The 19779-nt window shown below is 38.3% G+C and overlaps 2 protein-coding genes across 10 annotated transcripts in view; one reads left to right on the top strand and one right to left on the bottom strand.

Moving 5' to 3' along the window:
- PUS7L (pseudouridine synthase 7 like) overlaps positions 1-16342 on the bottom strand; it is a 39905-nt gene extending 23563 nt beyond the window's left edge. For 4 of the 7 annotated variants that reach the window (XR_004351796.1, XR_004351798.1, XR_004351797.1 and 1 more), the window contains exons 1-4: positions 16191-16342; positions 12079-13007; positions 4979-5138; positions 3053-3245 (exon numbers count right to left, since the gene is read on the bottom strand). Coding sequence is in view for 1 of the 7 variants with exons in the window: in XM_032645944.1 (XP_032501835.1) it covers positions 3053-3245; positions 4979-5138; positions 12079-13007; positions 16191-16195 (1287 nt within the window). In the remaining 6 variants the exon portion in view is untranslated. Of the gene's footprint in view, positions 1-3052; positions 3246-4978; positions 5139-9652; positions 9676-12078; positions 13008-14671; positions 14800-16190 lie in introns of those variants that run through there. The other 3 variants (XR_004351799.1, XR_004351800.1, XR_004351801.1) reach the window with 3 other exon arrangements.
- Positions 16343-16421: 79 nt separating this feature from the next.
- IRAK4 (interleukin 1 receptor associated kinase 4) overlaps positions 16422-19779 on the top strand; it is a 29998-nt gene continuing 26640 nt past the window's right edge. The window contains exons 1-2 of one of the 3 annotated variants that reach the window (XM_032646049.1): positions 16443-16510; positions 18663-18807. The gene's annotated coding sequence lies outside the window, so the exon portion shown is untranslated. Of the gene's footprint in view, positions 16511-18662; positions 18808-19779 lie in introns of all 3 variants that reach the window. The other 2 variants (XM_032646048.1, XM_032646050.1) reach the window with 2 other exon arrangements.

Genomic DNA, 19779 nt, shown 5'->3' with positions numbered 1-19779 from the left:
GGTCATGAGGATAGAGCCCTCATGAATAGAATTAGTGCCCTTATAAGAAATGGTGGTAGAACTAGCCCACTCTATTTCTGCAGTGTGTGAATACAGTAAGAAGACCAGGCAGGAACCCTGATCTTAGGCTTCCAGCCTCCAGAACTATGAGAAGTAATTTTCTCTTGTTTAAAAATCACCCAGTCTACGATTCTTTGTTATAGCCCCAAACTAAGATAAATAAATACAATTATTGTGTCGGAATATGTAATCAAGTCTTTCGTGTTGTATTTATTTCAATACAAGAATCTTGTAATTGGCAATATGCACATGGATGCCAAATGGGCTGAGAAACACTATACAGTTAAAATATAGAAAGGAAAAGAACAAATGATTAGAAGTTAGAAATAAGTGAAAAATCTTTAAAAATATGTCAGCTTTTCATTCACATTACTGAGTTTTCTGGAATGTGGGACTCCTGGTGCTAAATTCATGAAAGTTCTGGGAAAACTGGGATGTACTGGTTACCTAGTATTGGATCTGCACTTTGCCCTCAAGCTCTTTCTGATTTTGAGACTTCTGCTGTCTGGAAATGCTTGAAATACAAAGCAGATTTATTTTCAAACCCAGCAAGTCTTGGCTTCTTTATATATAATGGTTCGTTTTTCGATTATCTCAGTTTCTGAAAGCCTGGGCCAAGGCAATGGCATGGAGTCACTTCAGCAGGAATAGAAAATTGTAATTTACCACTGCAACCATTAAAGACATTGGTCAGTGGTTAAACATGTTCTCACAAAGCAAACCCCAGGCCCAGATGGTTTCTTGAAAGACAAAAGAGTTCTCTACACTCACTTTATGGGGGAATATATATTCATTCAACAATGATTATCAAGCACCAGCTCCAGGACTGTTCAATAAAAGATGCTAAGATAATTTGTAATCAGCATAGTACACAAGGAACTGCATCCTGACCTCATGCCACAAAGATCAACTGCAGATAGAGTAAGTACTCCCTGTATTAAATCTCACAGTTAAATACTTTTAATTATTTCAAATTTGGAAAAATAACATTACACAATATCCTCCAAACACCAGAAGAGTTTTAAGTACCCCTCCAAATTACTTAGGGTTGGTTATATAACAAAAGGTTTATAACCCTTTAAAACAAAACTCCAAAAACTTCTTATTTTCAGGACTTCTCAACTTCCTTCCCCTCATCATGAGAGCTAAAGGTAAATTGGCTAAATCTAAGATTATTCCTAGTGGGGATTTTAAAATGTATATGCATAAATACCAAATGAAAGTCTGGCAATAAATGCTATCAGAGTTCAGAAAACCCCACTCCCTTTTCTAAGGGATATCTTTTTAACAGTTTATCAGGGGGAAAAAAAAAAAAAGAATCTTAGGTAGGTCTAGAAGAAAAGGAAAAAACAACCGTATAAAAAGTATATAATCAGGGAATGCCTGTATATTTTAAAGATTTTAAAAATCTTTAGTTGGAAGGTATTTTCCTGTTAGGCATGACATTGATTAAAACCTGATTTCTGTTTGTTTGTTTTCCTGCTGGAGAGGCATAAAACTGTGTAAAAAGGTCTTTGTGGTCAGAAACTTAGATCTGTGTTTCTCAGTGTTAGCCGTAGAGAAGAATCACTTAGGGAGTTTTTTTTTTTAATGTTAATGCCTAAGCTGCATCCCCAAATGTATTTTTTTTTTTTTTTTTTTTGCAGTACGTGGGCCTCTCACAGTTGTGGCCTCTCCTGTTGCAGAGCACAGGCTCCGGACGCGCAGGCTCAGTGGCCATGGCTCACGGGCCCAGCCACTCCGCAGCATGTGGGATCTTCCCAGACTGGGGCACGAACCCGTGTCCCCTGCATCGGAAGGCAGACTCTCAACCACTGCGCCATCAGGGAAGCCCCCAAATGTTCTTATTTAATTGGTTTGGGAGAAGAGACAGACTGCTGAAATGTTTTAAAAGCACCCCAGGTTGAGCATTATGGGTCTAGATCAGGAGTTAGCAAGCTATTAACTGGCCCACAAGTCAAATCTGGCCCAACACCTGTTTTTGTAAACAAGGTTTTTATTAGAACATGGCCATGCTCATTCATTTACATATTGTCCATGGATGCTTCCACACAACAGCAGTAGAGTACCTGCAACAGAGACCATATGCCTACAAAACCACAAATATTTATTATCTGGCCCTTTACAGAAAAAAGTTTGCTGAACCCATAGTCTACATGATCAGAATAAAGGCTATGGTTGTATGTGCATATTTAGATGCCTGGCAAATGTCATTTAAAAACTTATGGTAAGTAATTTTTTTACTGTAAGACAATATGTATATGATTTAACATTTGTATACACTGAAACAAAATTCAAAATTAGACTGAAGAGAAAAAAGATTCTGAAAAGTCATATAAAAACTATTTACCAAAGATTTCTGAAAAGAATTACTAGACAAAGTTTCCCCCAAAATTCATCTCTTTGCCTGAAATACTACTCTATATGACAGATACTAAAAAAAAAAAAAAAAAAATCTGTCTTTTTATACAGTTTTTACCCCCACACTGAGGAACACTATACAATTTTTTTTATTACACTAAAGTTGTGTTTTTTCAATACAAAAATGTGTACTAAGAAGAAAAATTAAAAAATAAGTCAAATGGCCCTAATTATCATTTTAAAAAATAATTATACATGCAATAAAAAGAAAAGGTACAAAAGAAAAAGAAAAATTTCCCTTCTTATCTCAATGTAAAGGAAGGGACTATAAAGATTTTCCTATAGTACTCTATTTTAAAGTGCAGTTTGGGGACATCCTTGGTAGTCCAGTGGTTAAGAATCCGCCTTCCAATGCACAGGACACGGGTTTGATCCCTAGTTGGGGAACTAAGGTCCCACCTGCTGTGGGGCAACTAAGCCCGCTCACCACAACTAGAGAGCCCGTGCACTCTAGAGCTCATGCACCACAACTAGAGAGAAGCCCACATGCCGCAATGAAAGATCCCATGTACAGCAACTAAGACCCAACTAAGCCAAAAATAAATTTTTTTAAAAAGTGCAGTTTTCTTACCTTAACATTTTCTACTGCCTCCAAAATTCTCTCTCTCAGGTTTGCAGAATCATTTATTTGATTTTTTAAATTTCTGATGACAATATCAAAGTGATTTCCTTTGAGCTGACCAAGTCTAAGGGAATCATCTACAGACCGAATATTAAACACATTCATTCTTTTCTTTTCAATTTCTTTTTCAATATTTTTCAACCTATAAATGATAAATCATATAGACTCAGTTAAATCTTACATTTAAAAAATTAGTTTAAATGCTTAAACATTAAAAAATTATGTTAAAAATGTCAAAAAATTAGTTTAAATAAAGTTTAAATGACAGTTGGCAGACAACCACTTATATCAGTGGGGATATAATAAATTGGGGGAACTATTTCAAAAACACATCTTTCATTTATTTCAACAAATGTACACTAAAACCCTTTATCATAGGAACATATTAAGAGTTATTTTAAGAACTGGAACACATATACCTAATGCTACTACTCTATCTATGTAGCCTTCTGACTTCTTAGTTCAAGGGATAGAACCTCTTAACTGTTCTCTGCTCTTCCTGTCCTTAGACTTTGCTCCTTTCCTCCTCAGTCTCTCTTTCTCCAATGTTACCAAAAAACCACTAGTGCCAGAGGATTTTCCTAAAATTCTGCTCTGAACACTTCCTTATTCAAATTTTCAATTTTTCACCAACATCTAAATAATAGATTCCAATTGTCTTAGCCTAACTTTTAAGATCCTGTAAGAACTGATGTAAATTCTTCTTTACATCTTATTTTCTGTAGTCCTTACAGGAACTATCTGCTTTATTAGGCAGACTTTTTAGCTTACTGCCCCTCTAAACTATCTTCAGATTTTCTGCATCTGCTAAAATCTTACTGTTAGTTGATGGATAATTAAAATCCCCTACCCATAAGCCAAATCAAAGTACCTGCTCCTCCTAGAAACTAATAACTTGTTTCGTCTTTGATGGTTAAAAACTAATTTTTAACATCTAAATACCTTTTAACATCTAAAGTCATTCTCTCTTACTATACTGCACTTCTTGACCACAAAGACAAAATCATAAACAATTTTTTTTGTCCCACATATAAGAACTTAGAAACATCTATCTGCAAGTAGTGAATACTTAAACATCTGATGACTAAAGATTAATATATCAATATTACATCAAGTTAGGCAGAATTCTGGTTCAATGATTCAACTTTCTGAACTTTATCTTGAGGAAAGTATCCACAAGGCACAGATTTAAGTACAATCATATTAATCACAGTAGTATTTACAGTGAAAAACTGAAACAAATTTCTATGTCCTAAAACAGAGGAATGTTAAATAAATTAGTCTGTATAATGAACATGACTCTGAAATATTTCATGACATAAATTTTCATTAAGAATACTAATTATTTTTATAAGTAAAATATAAATTACACACACAGGGCGATTTTCACATATGTAAGAAATGGCTTTGTAGCATCTGTATGTAGCATAGTATTTGAAAAAAGACTGGAAGGAAATGGATCAAAATGTTATTGTGGTTATTTCTGAGTAAGATAACTTTTAGTGACATTTAATTTCTTTTTTATTTTCTAAATCTTCTATAATAAACATGTATTTCTTCTAAATACACGTATTATCTTCTAAATAATACATGTACTATCTTCTAAATAAACATGTATTATCTTCTAAATAGAGTTTTGTTTTGTTGTTCAATAGAGTTTTGTTTCTAAATAGTTTAGAGTTCTAAATAGAGTTTTGTTTTGTTCAACAACAAAACTCTATTTAGAAGATAATTATACTATTAATGCAGAATATGTGCTGAGTAAGCCTGTAATCAATTACTATTGATAGTGAGATTAATATGCTCCCAGTATTATTCTGAGTTTTTGATGCAATAAGAAAATAAAGTCTGTCCTTTAAAGTAACATCTTATTACCTCTCTGGTGTCACTTTTCTAACAACCATTGCTTGATAAGTGATGGCTTTCTTGTCTTTAAGTCCTGCATAACTAAAATCCGAAGGAATCACTCCAAGTTTGATAGCTAAAAAACCAACTGCTTCAAACATTTCCAGATTTTCTTTTCGTAGGGTAAAGGCTGAAACAAAAACAATCCCCGATTACAAAAAAAACAGCTAACATACATCAATCACATTCTTAGCAGATTGACAGATCATTATAATGAATCAAATCACTAATTTAAATAATGAGTACTTTTAAATCAAAATACAACCAGTAAAATACAAAACCTCATGGATTTCAGCGCTCATTTTAAAAATGCTAGTGGGCTCATTAAAGGCTTACAGAAAAATAAAAATCCAAATTCCCTGATCTGACGTTCATACTGGCCCCAGTCACACTAGCCCTAATCTACCCTTCCAGTCTCCGCATGTGCCACTCCCATTCATATAACCTATAATCCTAACACAGAGAACTCCTCACAATCCTTGGATGGACTAGAGCCTTCATGTGCTCCCTCCATTTACTATTTGCCATACTTCTATTCATGCTTCAAGACCCAATGGCCACAGCAGCAATCACGTTTGTCTTGTTTTTGTTTTTGTTTTTGCGGTACGCGGGCCTCTCACTGCCTTGGCCTCTCCCGTTGCGGAGCACAGGCTCCGGATACGCAGGTTCAGTGGCCATGGCTCACGGGCCCAGCCTCTCCGTGGCATGTGGGATCCTCCCGGACCGGGGCACGAACCCGTGTCCCCTGCATCGGCAGGCGAACTCTCAACCACTGCGCCACCAGGGAAGCCCTATCTTACTGACCATTATATCTTCAGCCTAACACATAGTAAGTATTCAAGTATTTATTGAATGAATGAATAAATGAACTTTACAGGAAGTTAATTACTTAAATCTGCATGTCTCCACTAGCTGTCATTATCTATATTGTGACACTGAACACCATGTTATAATTTATCTCTTTAAGTTGTGCACCCCACGGACTAGGAGTTCCCAGCCAGCAAACCAGGAAATAAAACCATACTTGCTTCGTGCTAGCTGCTTCAAATGTCTACTAGATGAGAGAGCAGGAGTGAGGTTGCAGAAGAGGAAGGAGGAACAAGCGCAGTAACGGCCACCAAAACAGCCCCCCAACTTGTTGGCGTATATAACCTGCCAACATTGACAGTAACAAAATACCTCAATCCTCAGTTCACCATATACATATAAGATGCTTCAAAGTACTGCCCTTTTCCCTCAAATCATGAAAAGGAAATTCAAAGTTTTCTGCAGAATAATTTCTATTTTGTGCACCTCTTGTAAGTGTCATCAGCAGCTACATGGGTCTCTCTGAGGAGAGCTCTAAGAAAAATGAACGTTTAACATACATGTGACTCAGGAAGCAGAAGGATGTGAAATTTACCTATCTATCTATCTCTGAACATATGAAATAGCTAAACAAAAGCTTGTAATGTCTACACTTTAGAAATCATACTGTTTAAAAGAAAGGGAAAGATCTGTATGTTCTTTAGATCTCTATATAAATAACCTCAAAAAACATGAAAATAGCAAGTCCCAAAAATATGAAGAAAAACATGCATTTATGAAAAAGTTTTTAAAATCAGCAATAATGCTTCAATATTTGTACATATTGTGAAATGATCACTACAAAATTTTTTTCCTTGTGATGAGAACTGTTAAGATCTACTCCTTTAGCAACTTTCAAATATACAACACAGTATTATTAACCGTAGTCACCATGCTGTACATTATATCCCAGGACTTATTTATTTTATCACTGGGAGTTTGTACCTTTTGACCACCTTCATCGATGAATAAAATAGATTATTTTAAATAAATTCATATCTTTTAAAATTCATTTTAAATTGCTAATAGGTTAAATACAATTAACACATAAACCAAGGCGGTTTGGGGTTCACAGTAATTTATAAGAGCTATACTAGTCCTGGAACCAAACATTTGAGAATCAATTAGTAATAATGTGAAAAAATATAGTAGTCTTTCAAATATACCAAATCTACGGAATTAGACACCACTAAAATATCTTAAAAGTGTTGCGGCAGCCTGGCTAGGAGGTACAAACTGTGAAAAACAGACCAAGAAAGTGTATTATATAAAGTAAGAAGGCTAGGAGAGCAACACTTAAAGTTTTAAAGTACATGTGTTTGATAACTAGAGTTCAATGTGTCAAATCTGTCCCTGACAATCTGGGCATGTCACTCACAGGTCATTAGGCAAGCTCAGCCATCTAAGAAGGAGCCTCCAAATTGTTTGAGATTGTATCAGTTTGTTGCTGATTAGCCTTAGTGCATAGGTATATCTTATCCATGAAGATACAGAATTTAGAATAGAAATATTTAAGACGATCAAATTCACGGTTTTTAGTATTTGTGTTAATGAATGTCTTATGCACTTGGAATGCACTTGGAATGCTTAAGGTAATGAAACTCAAGTAATTCCAATTAAAAATGTCTAATTGATTTAAACTTGTCTTTCTTACACTGAAATCTCATTAAGTTAGTAAATAATATTGGCGCATATAAGAAAATGTAAACATCACCAAATTTATGTTGAATTTATAAGATTTATAACATTTTCTTAATTACTTAATTACCTGGAATAAATGAAGTATTGGAAAAGAAAATCAACTATGCTAAATTTTAAAATTCAATTTTAGAGACTTCCACTTCTAGCTGTAAACTTCCACTGTAAACAAACAGAAAAAAACTAGACAAAACATATGAAACACCTGTCTTTGGACCCCGGACTAAACGCATCACAGAACTCTGATCCAAAAGGAAACGCAAAACAAACGAGGTGAGTCTTAAAATACCATGGTTTTGGACTTCCCTGGTGGCACAGTGGTTGAGAGTCCGCCTGCCGATGCAGGGGACACGGGTTAGTGCGCCGGTCCGGGAGGATCCCACATGCCGCGGAGCGGCTGGGCCCGTGAGCCATGGCCACTGAGTCTGCGCGTCCGGAGCCTGTGCTCCGCAACGGGAGAGGCCACAACAGTGAGAGGCCGCGTACCGCAAAAAAAAAAAAAAAAAAAAAAAAAAACATGGTTTTCTAACTAGGGGTACTTTCTGGGCCAGGGAGGAGGAATCCAAGTAGAGCACAGTGGTCTTGCTGAGGCTGGAGTTCAAGAAGGCCCAGTGGGCTGGAATTCATAGTGCAGAGTAAGAGAACGTGTTCCAGAAATCTGCATAGGTGACCCCTTGAGTTCCTTGCTGAGTAGTAATCTGCATGCCTAGAATTAAATGTTACATATCATTTATCTAGAGTTGTGTAACAAGTTGTCCCAAACCCTACTGGCTTACAACGTTCACTTATCTCTCAGAACTTCTCTGGAGCAGGAATTCAAGAGCACCGTGGTTTGGTGGGTTCTAGCTCAGGCTCTCTCAGGAGGTTGCAGCACAATGTGGCTAGGGCTGCAGTTACTCAAAACTCCTGACAGGAGTTGGAGGATCCATTTCCAAGGGGATCACTCACTCACATGGCTGGCAAGTTGGTACTGGCTATTGGCGGAAGGCCTCAGTTCCTCTCCAAAGAGCTGCTTTAATAGCCCTAAAGTCTGGTAGCTAGCTTACCCCAAAGTGAGCCATCCAAGAACTGTGCGCAAAAAGTGCAATACCTTTTATGACCTAGCCTTAGACATTACACACCATCATTTCTGTCATGTTCCATTCGTCACACCAGCCACTAAGAGTCTTCTCAGACACTGAGAATCTACCTTCTGGCTCTAATACTTTATGTCCCACCCCCATTCAAAATATACTCGTTCTTTCCCAATGCCCCAAAGACTCATCCCATTAAAACATCAGCTCAAATTCTAGTAGTTTTCATCTCTATCAGGTCCAGTGTGGATAGGCTCCTTAAATACATAGTAGAGCTATATGACAGGACTAGTGTAAACCCTACTCTGGACCTCCGTTAATAAAATTCAAGATGAAGCCTCAGATGGATCTGCAAACTATTTCCTACCTGCTAGAGCACGTTCAACACTCTCTAAAACAAGACAACAAAATCCAGACACTCAACAAGATAATATTCACAATGTCTGACCTCCAAAAAATAGTACTGGACATGCAAAGAAGCAGGAAAATATGACCCATGAACCAAATAAAAGTCAGTCAATAGAAACAGATCCAGAAACAACAGAGATGAAATTAGCAGACAAATATTTTTAAAGACCCATTAAAAATAGGCTCAAACTGCGCTCTAGAGCCCGTGAGCCACAACTACTGAGCCCACGTGCCACAACTACTGAAGCTCATGTGCCTAGAGCCCATGCTCCACAACAAGAGAAGCCACCACAATAAGAAGCCCACCCACTGCAAGGAAGAGTAGCCCCCGCTCGCAGCAACTAGAGAAAGCTCGTGCGCAGCAACAAAGACTCAACGCAGACAAAAATAAATTTAAAAAATTAAAAAAATAAAAAGGCTCAAAGATTATAGGAAAACATGAACGTAACAGGAAATTGAGGACCTAAGAAAGAACCAAATAAAACTTCTAGAGCTGATAAATGCAATACCTAAAATGAAAATGTCATTGGACGCTTAAATATTTCATACAATTCCTTCTTCAAAAAAGTGTCTAAGAAAACAGTATACCACTACCTCAAAAAATTAAACATAGAATTACCTTATTATCCAGCAATTCCATTTTGGGGTATATACCCAAAAGAACTGAAAACAGGAACTTAAACCAATATAGCCATGTTCATAGCCGCATTATTCACGATAGCCAAAAGATGGAAGCAACTGTGTCCACTGGCAGATGAATGGATAAACAAAATAACAAGATGTATGTATACATACAACAGAATATTATTCAGCCTTAAAAAGTAAAGAAATTCTAACACAGTAAAGAAATTCTAACACACACACACAAGTAAACCTTAAAAAACCATAAGCTAAGTGAAATAAGCCAATCACAAAAGGACAAAAGTTGTATGATTCCACTTGTATGAGATACCTAGAGGAGAGGCTAGGGGAGAAGGGAATAGAGAGTTATTGTCTAACAGACATAGAGTTTCAGTCTGAGGAGATGAAAAGTGTCTGGAGATGGATGGCAGTGATAGTTGTACAACAACGTGAATGTACTTAATGCCATTAAACTGTACACTTAAACATGGTTAAAATGGTAAAGTTTATGTTATGTCTATTTTATAACAATTAAAAATAAAAGGTTTTTTTAAGTGTTCTATTTTTTAGGTAGGTCTACTTATTAAGGAATTTTTTTATATGAACTATTTTTGTTCTTACAAAAGGCTGGCCTAAGCAAAATCTGGGATAAGCAAAGTTTATCTTTGTCTTTTTCTTTGTTCTTGTACTTATAGGTATCCCAGTATCTTCATACTATCTTCTGGTGAACCATCAATTCCTCTCTTGAACATGTCTCTCCAATCATTCATAGTTTTGGTAAAACTAATTTAAACTAATATATAAAAGTTTCCACAATTTTTTGGTTCATTAATTCAAATACTGTTAGAATTTCAAGTCGTACAAAACCTACACCTGCTTAAAACACTGATCAGCAATTCTCTCCCCACGTGTAAAACTAGTTTTGTTTTTCCTTCAAAACAGATTTATCTGTTAACATTTATTGCATGCCTCACGTGTCAACTCCTATACTAGCAGCTTTTTCATGAAAAGGTAAGTCATACAACTGGACAAATTTCCAAGACAGAAGACACCAACATTTGAAAAACGATTACATACTAAACATTTGCATTCATTATTTCATCTAATCCTTAGAGTATCATTGTGAATTAGGCTTTACTACTACCCCATTTTTAAAGTACAACCAAAAGTTATGAATTGTTAAGTAACTTGCCCATGGTATTATTCTTTCCAGTTTTACATTTATGGAAACTAAGTCCTAAAGATATTAAAAAGTTCACAGATCTTTTTATGAACTAAAGTCATAACGTAAAATAAAACCCACATAGCTCCAAGGTCCAAACTCTTTTCACTTACATCACAGAGTTCCCTACATAGTACAACCTTGTTTCTGTGCCAGATACACACATTTGTGCAAATCTGAGTTGCTGTTTATATTTTAAATGCTGTGCTGTTTACTTATAAAACAGGACGATCTGAAACACTTGCCATCCTTCACGTAGGATACAGGCCAATTAAACCTGATCAGCCAAACTTGCAGAGTGAGATTTCATCAGTTCCACTCCATCCTAGAAAGTGAAAATATTCCCTAAGACAGTGATTCTCAAAATGTGGTCCCCAGACCAGCAGAAAAAGGATCACCTAGGAATTTGTGAAAGACCTACCCCAAACATTCTAAATCAGAAAATCTGAGAATAGGGCTCAGAGATCTCTCTCAACAAGCCCTTTTGGTGATTATAATGCATGCTAAAATCTGAGAATCTCTTCTCTAAAAGACAGCCAAAGGAAGTAAGTTTGCATGTTCCCTACCTTGGGCAGTTAAGTCCAGCTGTTTTAGATTACAAGGTATTCTCTTCACTTCCCCAAGCACAGCAAACATATTCTACTTCTCTCCAAATACTTAATTTTAATTAAGATAACTCTCAAAATATGAAATCAAGATTCATCCCCACAACACTTACTTCAATGCAAAGTAACTGCTTCAACTTTATACATTTGTGACTACGTTAACTATAAGTATCTGTGTTAACGACACTTTCATCAATAAGGTTAGTTTTGTTTTGTTTTTTTGCGGTACACGGGCCTCTCACTGTTGTGGCCTCTCCCGTTGCGGATCACAGGCTCCGGATGCGCAGGCTCAGCGGCCATGGCTCATGGGCCTAGCTGCTCCGCGGCATGTGGGATCTTCCCAGACCGGGACATGAACCCGTGTCCCCTGCGTCGGCAGGCTGACTCTCAACCACTGGGCCACGAGGGAAGCCCCAATAAGGTTAATTTTTAAAACCAGTGTATTTTGAAAGACTTTCCCTTCCATTAAAAAACAGGACCCATATATTGTTTCCAATATCGCTCTGGACAAGGCTATTTAATTCATTTGAAATTATTCAGCTTTCACGCAACTTTAACTAATTTACCTAAGAAAATAATAATGATGTATTAAATTACCTGTGTATATAACTTTTCTTTCCTGGCATTCATGAAGAGATCTTTTCCTGTGCTTGTGTGCCTTTTCCCGAAATCTTACTGTTATCACTACCTTTGGATTATCAGCACTATAATTCGGTTCAGGAAAAGATTTGGTTTCCACAAGATTTCCAAACTTTTTGTTGATAAAATGGTGGACAGCCTTTCGGTGATCTTTGTTTATATTAGGTTTAAAGGTAAATTTGGAATTTTCTTTCTTTGCATCCAAATATTTAAAAAAGTCAAATGCTTCTTCTTCAGATACCAAGTGACAGAGTTCTTTATACTCAAGATTTGGTTTTACAACAATTTCACTGTTTTTTCCTACAGTTATTAAAAAAGGAAATTTCTGCCTAATAGCACTATGCAAAATAGCCCTCTGGTTTTTGTCAAGGATTCTGCCTAATGAGAATTCAGAAGATGGTCCAATTAGTTCAGTTTTAGAATTCCGCTTCTCTTTTACATCACAGGCAAACTGATTCAGTAATTCATTAGTTTTTTCATCTAACAAGGATCCTAATACATCAATGTTTTCTTCTTCACCTTTGGAAGTTCCATCTTCGATAGTATCTTCCTTTTCTGAACCAGGCTCATAATTTTGGTCATCACCAGAGCACCCAGCCAAAGTATTGACTTCTTGATTGCTTCTCTCTTCAAAGGATAAATTTTGAGGATCTAGGTTTGTTTTTTTAGCCAAATTATTTGGCCCAGGTAGTATTTTATTAACCTTGTAAATAGGTTCATCACTGGCTTTATTAACTAACTGTCCCTGTTCATCAATCTCAATAACAACAAAGTCACTTGGTGAGCTTTTTATGGTGCCATGAAATCCAACGTGATCTGTAATGAAACACAGAGAACTAAACCTGATTCTAAAATCTGTATCCTCTTCCATTCTCAAATAACAACACCTATAAAAGAAACAAAGAGGTGGTCAATTACCAGAAAGAAAAATTCTGGATAACAAAAAAAGAAATAGTTTTGAAAGATTTATTTAATTCTCCTTCTCCTTCTCCCTTCCAATCCGGAGTCCCCTTAAAAGACATTACTAATCTAATTTATTTCTATATATCATGTGTATTTTGACTCTCTTATACCGAGATATCTGGAGATTTGCACCTTGACTCTTCACCCACTCCAGGCTTCCATCTATTAAAATTCCAGGATTAAAATGGGTTAAGTTTCAAGTTCACTTTTAAAATACCATCTGTAGGCTTACAAAGAAGAGACTAGAACATACGCCTGTTTACAATGATTTGTCTGAACTCCATCCCTGAAAACTAAAATTTCCAGCTAATTCCAGAGAATCTGTAGCTAGATATTTATATATGAAGAGATAGGGATGGAAGAAGGGATGAGGAGAAGACAGGAAGAAATGGTCCAAATTGATAGATAAATGAAGTTCTAAAAACAACCTGCAATGTGATTAGGTTTCTAGGTAGGCTTAAATTAACCCTGGACCTTAAACCTTCTTGAAAGCCAGATACAAACTTTTACAGATACAAACTTTTGCGGCTAACCCAAAGAAAAATTCCAACCATCTCTCTCTGGCATTAGAGAGAAAAAAACCTTTACAAACCTTCTTGAAGCCAACTTCACTCATTCTTCACACAACCCATGGCTACCAGATGGAGATTCAGGAAAAATAAAATGCTCAGGGGACCAGTACTACTCCGTTCTTTGTGTTAACCACACTCTCCAGGAAATTCATCATCTGGACCTTCACCCCATTTCTACAGTGTATTCTACTAATCGGAACCAATTTAGAAAACCACCTCCACACCATCCTTTCTAATATGTCATGTAGAAATCACAGCAAATTCTCTATATCCTAAATTCCTAGGGAATATATAGGATATATTTATTTTCCCTCATTCCTTTATTTCCTGCACAGTCTCCCCAGTTTCTTGCCCTAATGAAACCTGGCTATTTTCCCCAAGCTGCTTCTTCTGTAGCCCTCTCATGTGAAGGCTATTTATCCTTTCATACCCACCTTGGGATCTGGAGGTTGTAAATATTTTCTATGTTTGCCACTGCTACTTCCAAACCATTTCTTCCTCCTCTACTTCCCCAAATCCCATTTCCTTTGAAGTTCATGCCATCAGGCTCTACTATTTGCTGCCATACTCTCTCTGGTCCCAGGACAATTCTTCTTCATTCACTGATGACTTTAATACCAGGCTTAAAATCTACTATCCAGCATGACCTCCATGACCATCCATATGGATCATCCATTTAACATCACAGTCCCTCAGTTCCTCAATCTCAACCTCACACCACTTCCACTTCATCTCGGTCATAGCTTTGACTTTCTCATCACCAAAAGTTGCATCACCTTTAAGCATCCGGCTCTCTGATTATTCCTGCTGTCCTTTTGTCACCTCTACTTTAGGACTTCCATTCCAGAAATTCTTATACACTGTGAACGTCTCTAATCTCTGCTTCTATTACTAGTCCACTATAGTCTGCTCTCCACAGAGTAGCCAGAATGATGATTTAAAAGGTAAATTAAATCATATCACAACCCCTTTTTAAACCCTCTAATCACATTTATAATAAAATCCAAATTACTTACCCTGGCTTCCGAAGACTTCTAAGATTCTGGACTCTGTCTATTCTCCAAATTTATCTTGTACCTTTTTCCCATTATCCACTTTACTCCAGCTTCACTGGCCTTCTTCAGTTCCTTTCTGCCAACTGTTCCTGTTGATTAAATCAGTACCTCCTCAATAACATCCTCAGTGAGGTCTTCCTTGACCAATAATCCAGAGGAACCAGCAAGCCACTATTTTTCACAAAATCCTATTTAATTTTCTGCATAGCATTTCTGTCTAATAATTTTCTTCACTATTTATTGTATACCTCCCCCAACTAGAATGTTTGCTCCATGAGAACAAGAACCCTGTCAGCCTTATTCACTGATTATCTCACAATTAGAACAGTGTCAAGCACATAGTAGGCACATAATCAATACTGACTGTTGAATAAACAAAACAGCTAGTACAAATAAAGAGCTGTAAGAGTGAAAAGGAAGAAAGAAAAAATCACTTTTGTCTAGAATAAGCAGTAAAGGCATAAGCAAGAAGTGGCCAAGTCTTCAAAACAGTTCAGGAGGCAGAAATGAGTCAAAGACCTATCATAAGTGATGCACAAACAACATATGCAATGTGTTAGAGAAAACTGAAGAGCCCAGATACAGAGCAGTAGGAGAAAGTGTTTTCTAGTACAGTTCTGGAAAATACAGCTGGATTAGTGCCGAACAAGGTAAGATACTGAACACCTTGTCAGGGACTTAGAATCCACTGAGTGGTCAATGGATGGCCACTGGAGGTGTTTGAATAGGAAAATGACACAATCCAAAAAGATGTTTTAGTAAGATGACTGATAGCACTGCACAGGATGAATCTGATGAAGAGTTTGAAGAGTTGGAAAGCAATGAGATGTGATCAAAAGCTCAGCTGCTGGATTGGTCTTGGAAAGAAAAATGACCTACTCTTTACCCAGTAAAAGGAAGAAGATATGAAGACATTCTAAGCTAGTGGCATAGGTAGAACAACCTGAGGAGAATACAATGATGAGGGAATTATTACAACCAAGCATCTCAGTAAGAGTGGAACCGTGCTGAAAGGCCGCCAAGGAACCCACGTGGAGTTAAGCACACACGTGCAGTGTTCCCGGGCAACAGATGCGTTGAAGAGCTTGCGGGGCAGAAAGGGGGTACTCTGGCTGACCCGAAGCTGGGGAAGTGCTGGCTAAGGGCAGAGTCTGAGAGGGTGTTAAAAAAAAGGCCAGTAGCGCCTCCAGTTCCTCCACTGCCGTTGCTCCGCCTAACTCACTCCTACTTCCTACTTCTGCCACCAACCAGCAGGACTAACGTCCCCTGCTGCGTAGCCTTCAGCCGCATTGGAAAGTACCCCGGACACAGCCAGCAGCTCCACCGGCTTCTTCTCCTCCCCCAGCCCCGCCTACCCCAAGGCGCGATACTAGCTCAGGTCGCCCTCCTGTTGGGGACAAAGGGGCAGGGTCCCAATGCCTATCTTGTCATTGACCCATACACAAGCCCCACTTGGCGCAAGAAACTCAACCCGCCCTACCTCATGTCCAGGTGAAGGCATTCCTCTGCACTACGCTGTGCGCATGACCGGAAGCCTTAAAATAGCCTCCGGCACGGACTATTTAAAGGGCCAGGCTCCCACTTAAAGAAGAGCCTTAAAAGAGGCCCGGAATTTCTCACGCTGTGGAGCCACCTAAAGGCACAAAGAGGAAGAGGGCGGGACGGGGGTGGGGACGGGGCGGGCCTGGGCGGGGCCTGACGGGTTGAGCCTGCCCCAGCCGTCCCTAGGGCCCGGGTTCCTCGACCGCTGGCTCAGCCCCGCGGCGCCCCTCCCGCCCCCCGCTCCCCGCGCCTGGGCAGGTAAGGGATTCCGGCCGTGCGCGCCACCTTCTCCGCGAGGTGTCCGAGGTCCGCGTCCCGGCCTCGGCCCCTCTGCCCCAGGGTTGTGGAGGGACGGTTCGGAAGGAAAATCGCCTATCTTCAGCCCAAGTGAGAAAAGGTAGAGAGGAAGTAGGTTGCGTGGGCAGCAATTGCTCCAGGATGAAGACGTGGGTGGGTCCCTGGGGATCAGAAAGTTAGTGGTACCTGTGGAGGACCGTGGGGCGAGAAGAGACGTCACCTGGTGGCTCGGTCAGACCGCGCCTGGAATTTCTCAACTCCCGGGCGGTGTGTTCCGAGAACCCGTTTACGAAATGAAATATCTTTTCCTGAGAACCAGGAAGTAAGACCAGCACCCGGTGGAGATGCTCGCCGCGTGGAAAGCATTCCGAAGCCCCCCCAAGATTCTCCGTCAGGCTTCCAGGAACTTGGAAAGTGGAGCGGGGTTGTCAGTATCTTATCAGATAGGAAAAGTGTACAGACAGCCTGGAAACAAGAGAGGGAACGAAGGGATGAAAAGCAGACCTCAGAAAGCATTTTAGCCATTTAGAATGGGAACAAATGGCTCTCTTAGTGCCTCAAAAACGTGTCTGCCCAAGGAGCCCTAAGCGGAGAATATTAAGAATTGCCCTTTCCCTTTCTGGGGGTAATCCTTGAAGAGATATGTCAGAAGGTTCAGATTTCCTTAATTCTTCTGTTTGCACACTAAACATTCATTTGAAGTTTGCTTCCGACCTGTCCAAACAGAGCTCCTGCGCTTCCAGGCTAAACTCGCTCCTGCCACAGGCTTCTCCATCTCAGTAAAGGTGCCATCTTCTCACCCTTCACATCAGCACACAGGATCCTGTGTGCTTTACCTCAGAAAATATCCATCATCCTAGGACTTCTACCTTCTTTGCTACCTCTCTGATCCAAGCCTCCAGCACCTCCACCTGGATTATTGACGTACTGAACTAATTGGTCTCTTCCTGCTTCTCTGCCCTTTCTTGAATATCCTTTATTCTCAGCAGCAGTCCTGGTGTCCTTTTAAGACATGAGTAGAGAGTGTGTCTCTCCACTTCTCAAAACCTCCACTGTCTTTTCATCTCCCTCAGAAGATAAAGTCAATCCAAAGGCTATGAGGGCCCGAGGAGACCTGGCCCCATTACCTCTCTCATCTATTCTACTTTCCTGCCCCCTCTTCTCCAGTCTTACTGTCTCCTTGCTGTTTTTCAGTGGACCCACTCCAGACCCTTGCATTTACGATTTCTTTTGCCCAGAAACCTTTCCCACAGATATCCCAGTGGCTAGCTTTCTCATTCCTTCAAACCTTTAATCAAACGGCACCTTCTTATTGAGGGCTACTTTGACTACCCTATTTAAAATTAAAACCCTTTCTCAGTTTATTTATTTCCATTCCACTTGGCACCATCTAATGCACTATAAAGCAAATGCTTATTACCTGTCTTTCTCTATTAGAATATAAGCTCCATGAATTCAGTTTTTTTTTTTTTTCTTACTTAACTTATGCTTTATCTCCAGGGACCTGGATCAATATCCAGCACAAAATAGAGACTCAGTAAATAATTGATGAATGTATAATATTTTGGCTTTTAAAAAATATATCCAAAATATTTAAATACTTACCATTGAGATAAATCAATGTTTGAGAATGGTATGTGATGTTTAATTTATGGAATACCAGCACATATCCTATTTAAGAAGGGCAGCCCTATATAATTTATTAGGTCTAGAAGGTATCATGAGCTTTTGTTCTTAATGATGATATTGAGTTGTCCAAAAATATCTAGAATATTTTGCTTAAGAAAGCATGCGTAGATGATGTATTTTAGGAAGGTTATAAGCATTTTAAAGATACTATGCTTGATAAAATAACACTCACCATGAAAAGCCTAGCTATGTTTTCAGACCTATTAGTTCCATTCTTTCAGTTGTCCTTCACTGCTATTCTGAAAATTGAGCTTAAATACAATTCTGCACATTTCTTTTTTTTTAAATGTGACATAAGAATAACTTCTGCCATACAATAGTCATTGCTACATTTTCTTTGATCACTTATTATTGATAGGATTAGGCGTTTGTTAATTTAAAATCTATACAGCAACTCTTAGGTAAGACCATCTCTGTTTTTCAGATGAAGAAACCAAAGTCCAGAGAAACTGAGTTATTGACCCTGGTCACAGTTGGCTTGTGGAAGAGCTACATTAGAACCCAGGCCCAGGCAACCTCAAAGTCCATCTTCCATCCACCCCTCTACACTCTCTTCCTCTGATCAGACTGTTAGTGAAGCACAACCTTAAAACTTTATTAATGCATTTCATATGAATATTTTGAATTTCTATTTTGAACTGTACTTTGTTAGAGAATGTGCATGCAGGTGGGAAGGCACTGGGTTCCACAAGCAGATCTCGTTTTAGTATTATTTCTCAATGATCACCTTACCTCGTATTCTTGGCTGAGTTGTCTAGTGTGAAGATATGAGTGGTTTTTCTTTACCATGAGAATTAATGGTATGAGAAAATAATCATGAATATATTTATTTATTTGTAAGCAGTATATCCTGTTCCACTTCTATTAATCCTAAATGTACTAAAGTAAAATCTTGAATACTTTGAAAGAGGTGACACTTTTTAATTTTTTCTGCACATATCATTTATTTTCATTATAGAAAATGCAGAAAAGTAAATGAAAACAAAACCACCATATAAATCACCATCAAGAGTTAACCACGGTTAATATTTTGGTGTATGTTCTTCCAAACGTGTTGGTGGTGATAGATGGATGTATGTTTTAAGTAACATTTTAAATTCTGAAGTTTAGAACTTCCAGACTTAAATATAAGGAGGAGTTGTTAGAAGGCCTTCCTTTTCTGGCATCCCTACGCTATCACCTTTGTTAGAAATCTGGATGCAGGAGAGTTACAGAATTTATCCCTGGTCTTCAGATAGACTGCTCTTATTCTCAATTCTTTGTATTTTAGCTCTAGCTTTTAGGATTACTAAGCAGTTCTACCTTTACTAGCTTTGTCAATCACATTGTACTTCTTAACAATGGAGAGAAATACAAGTAAATAAGAAAAAGTAGTGTGAATGTAGCAACTGTAAAATCTATAGGCAGATGTGATTTCTTAATTTAAAACATCAGCCTTCTGGCATTCAGCACAAATATTCTGAATAGCTGCTAAAGCTGAATTTGGTTGGGTCCCTGCCCAGGAGAGCACGCCATCTAGGAGAGAAGGCAGACCAATAAAT

Source organism: Phocoena sinus, chromosome 10 (genome assembly GCF_008692025.1).
Source record: "Phocoena sinus isolate mPhoSin1 chromosome 10, mPhoSin1.pri, whole genome shotgun sequence".
In the NCBI taxonomy this organism is placed as follows: domain Eukaryota; kingdom Metazoa; phylum Chordata; class Mammalia; order Artiodactyla; family Phocoenidae; genus Phocoena; species Phocoena sinus.
This window is presented reverse-complemented; position numbering and strand designations above follow the sequence as displayed.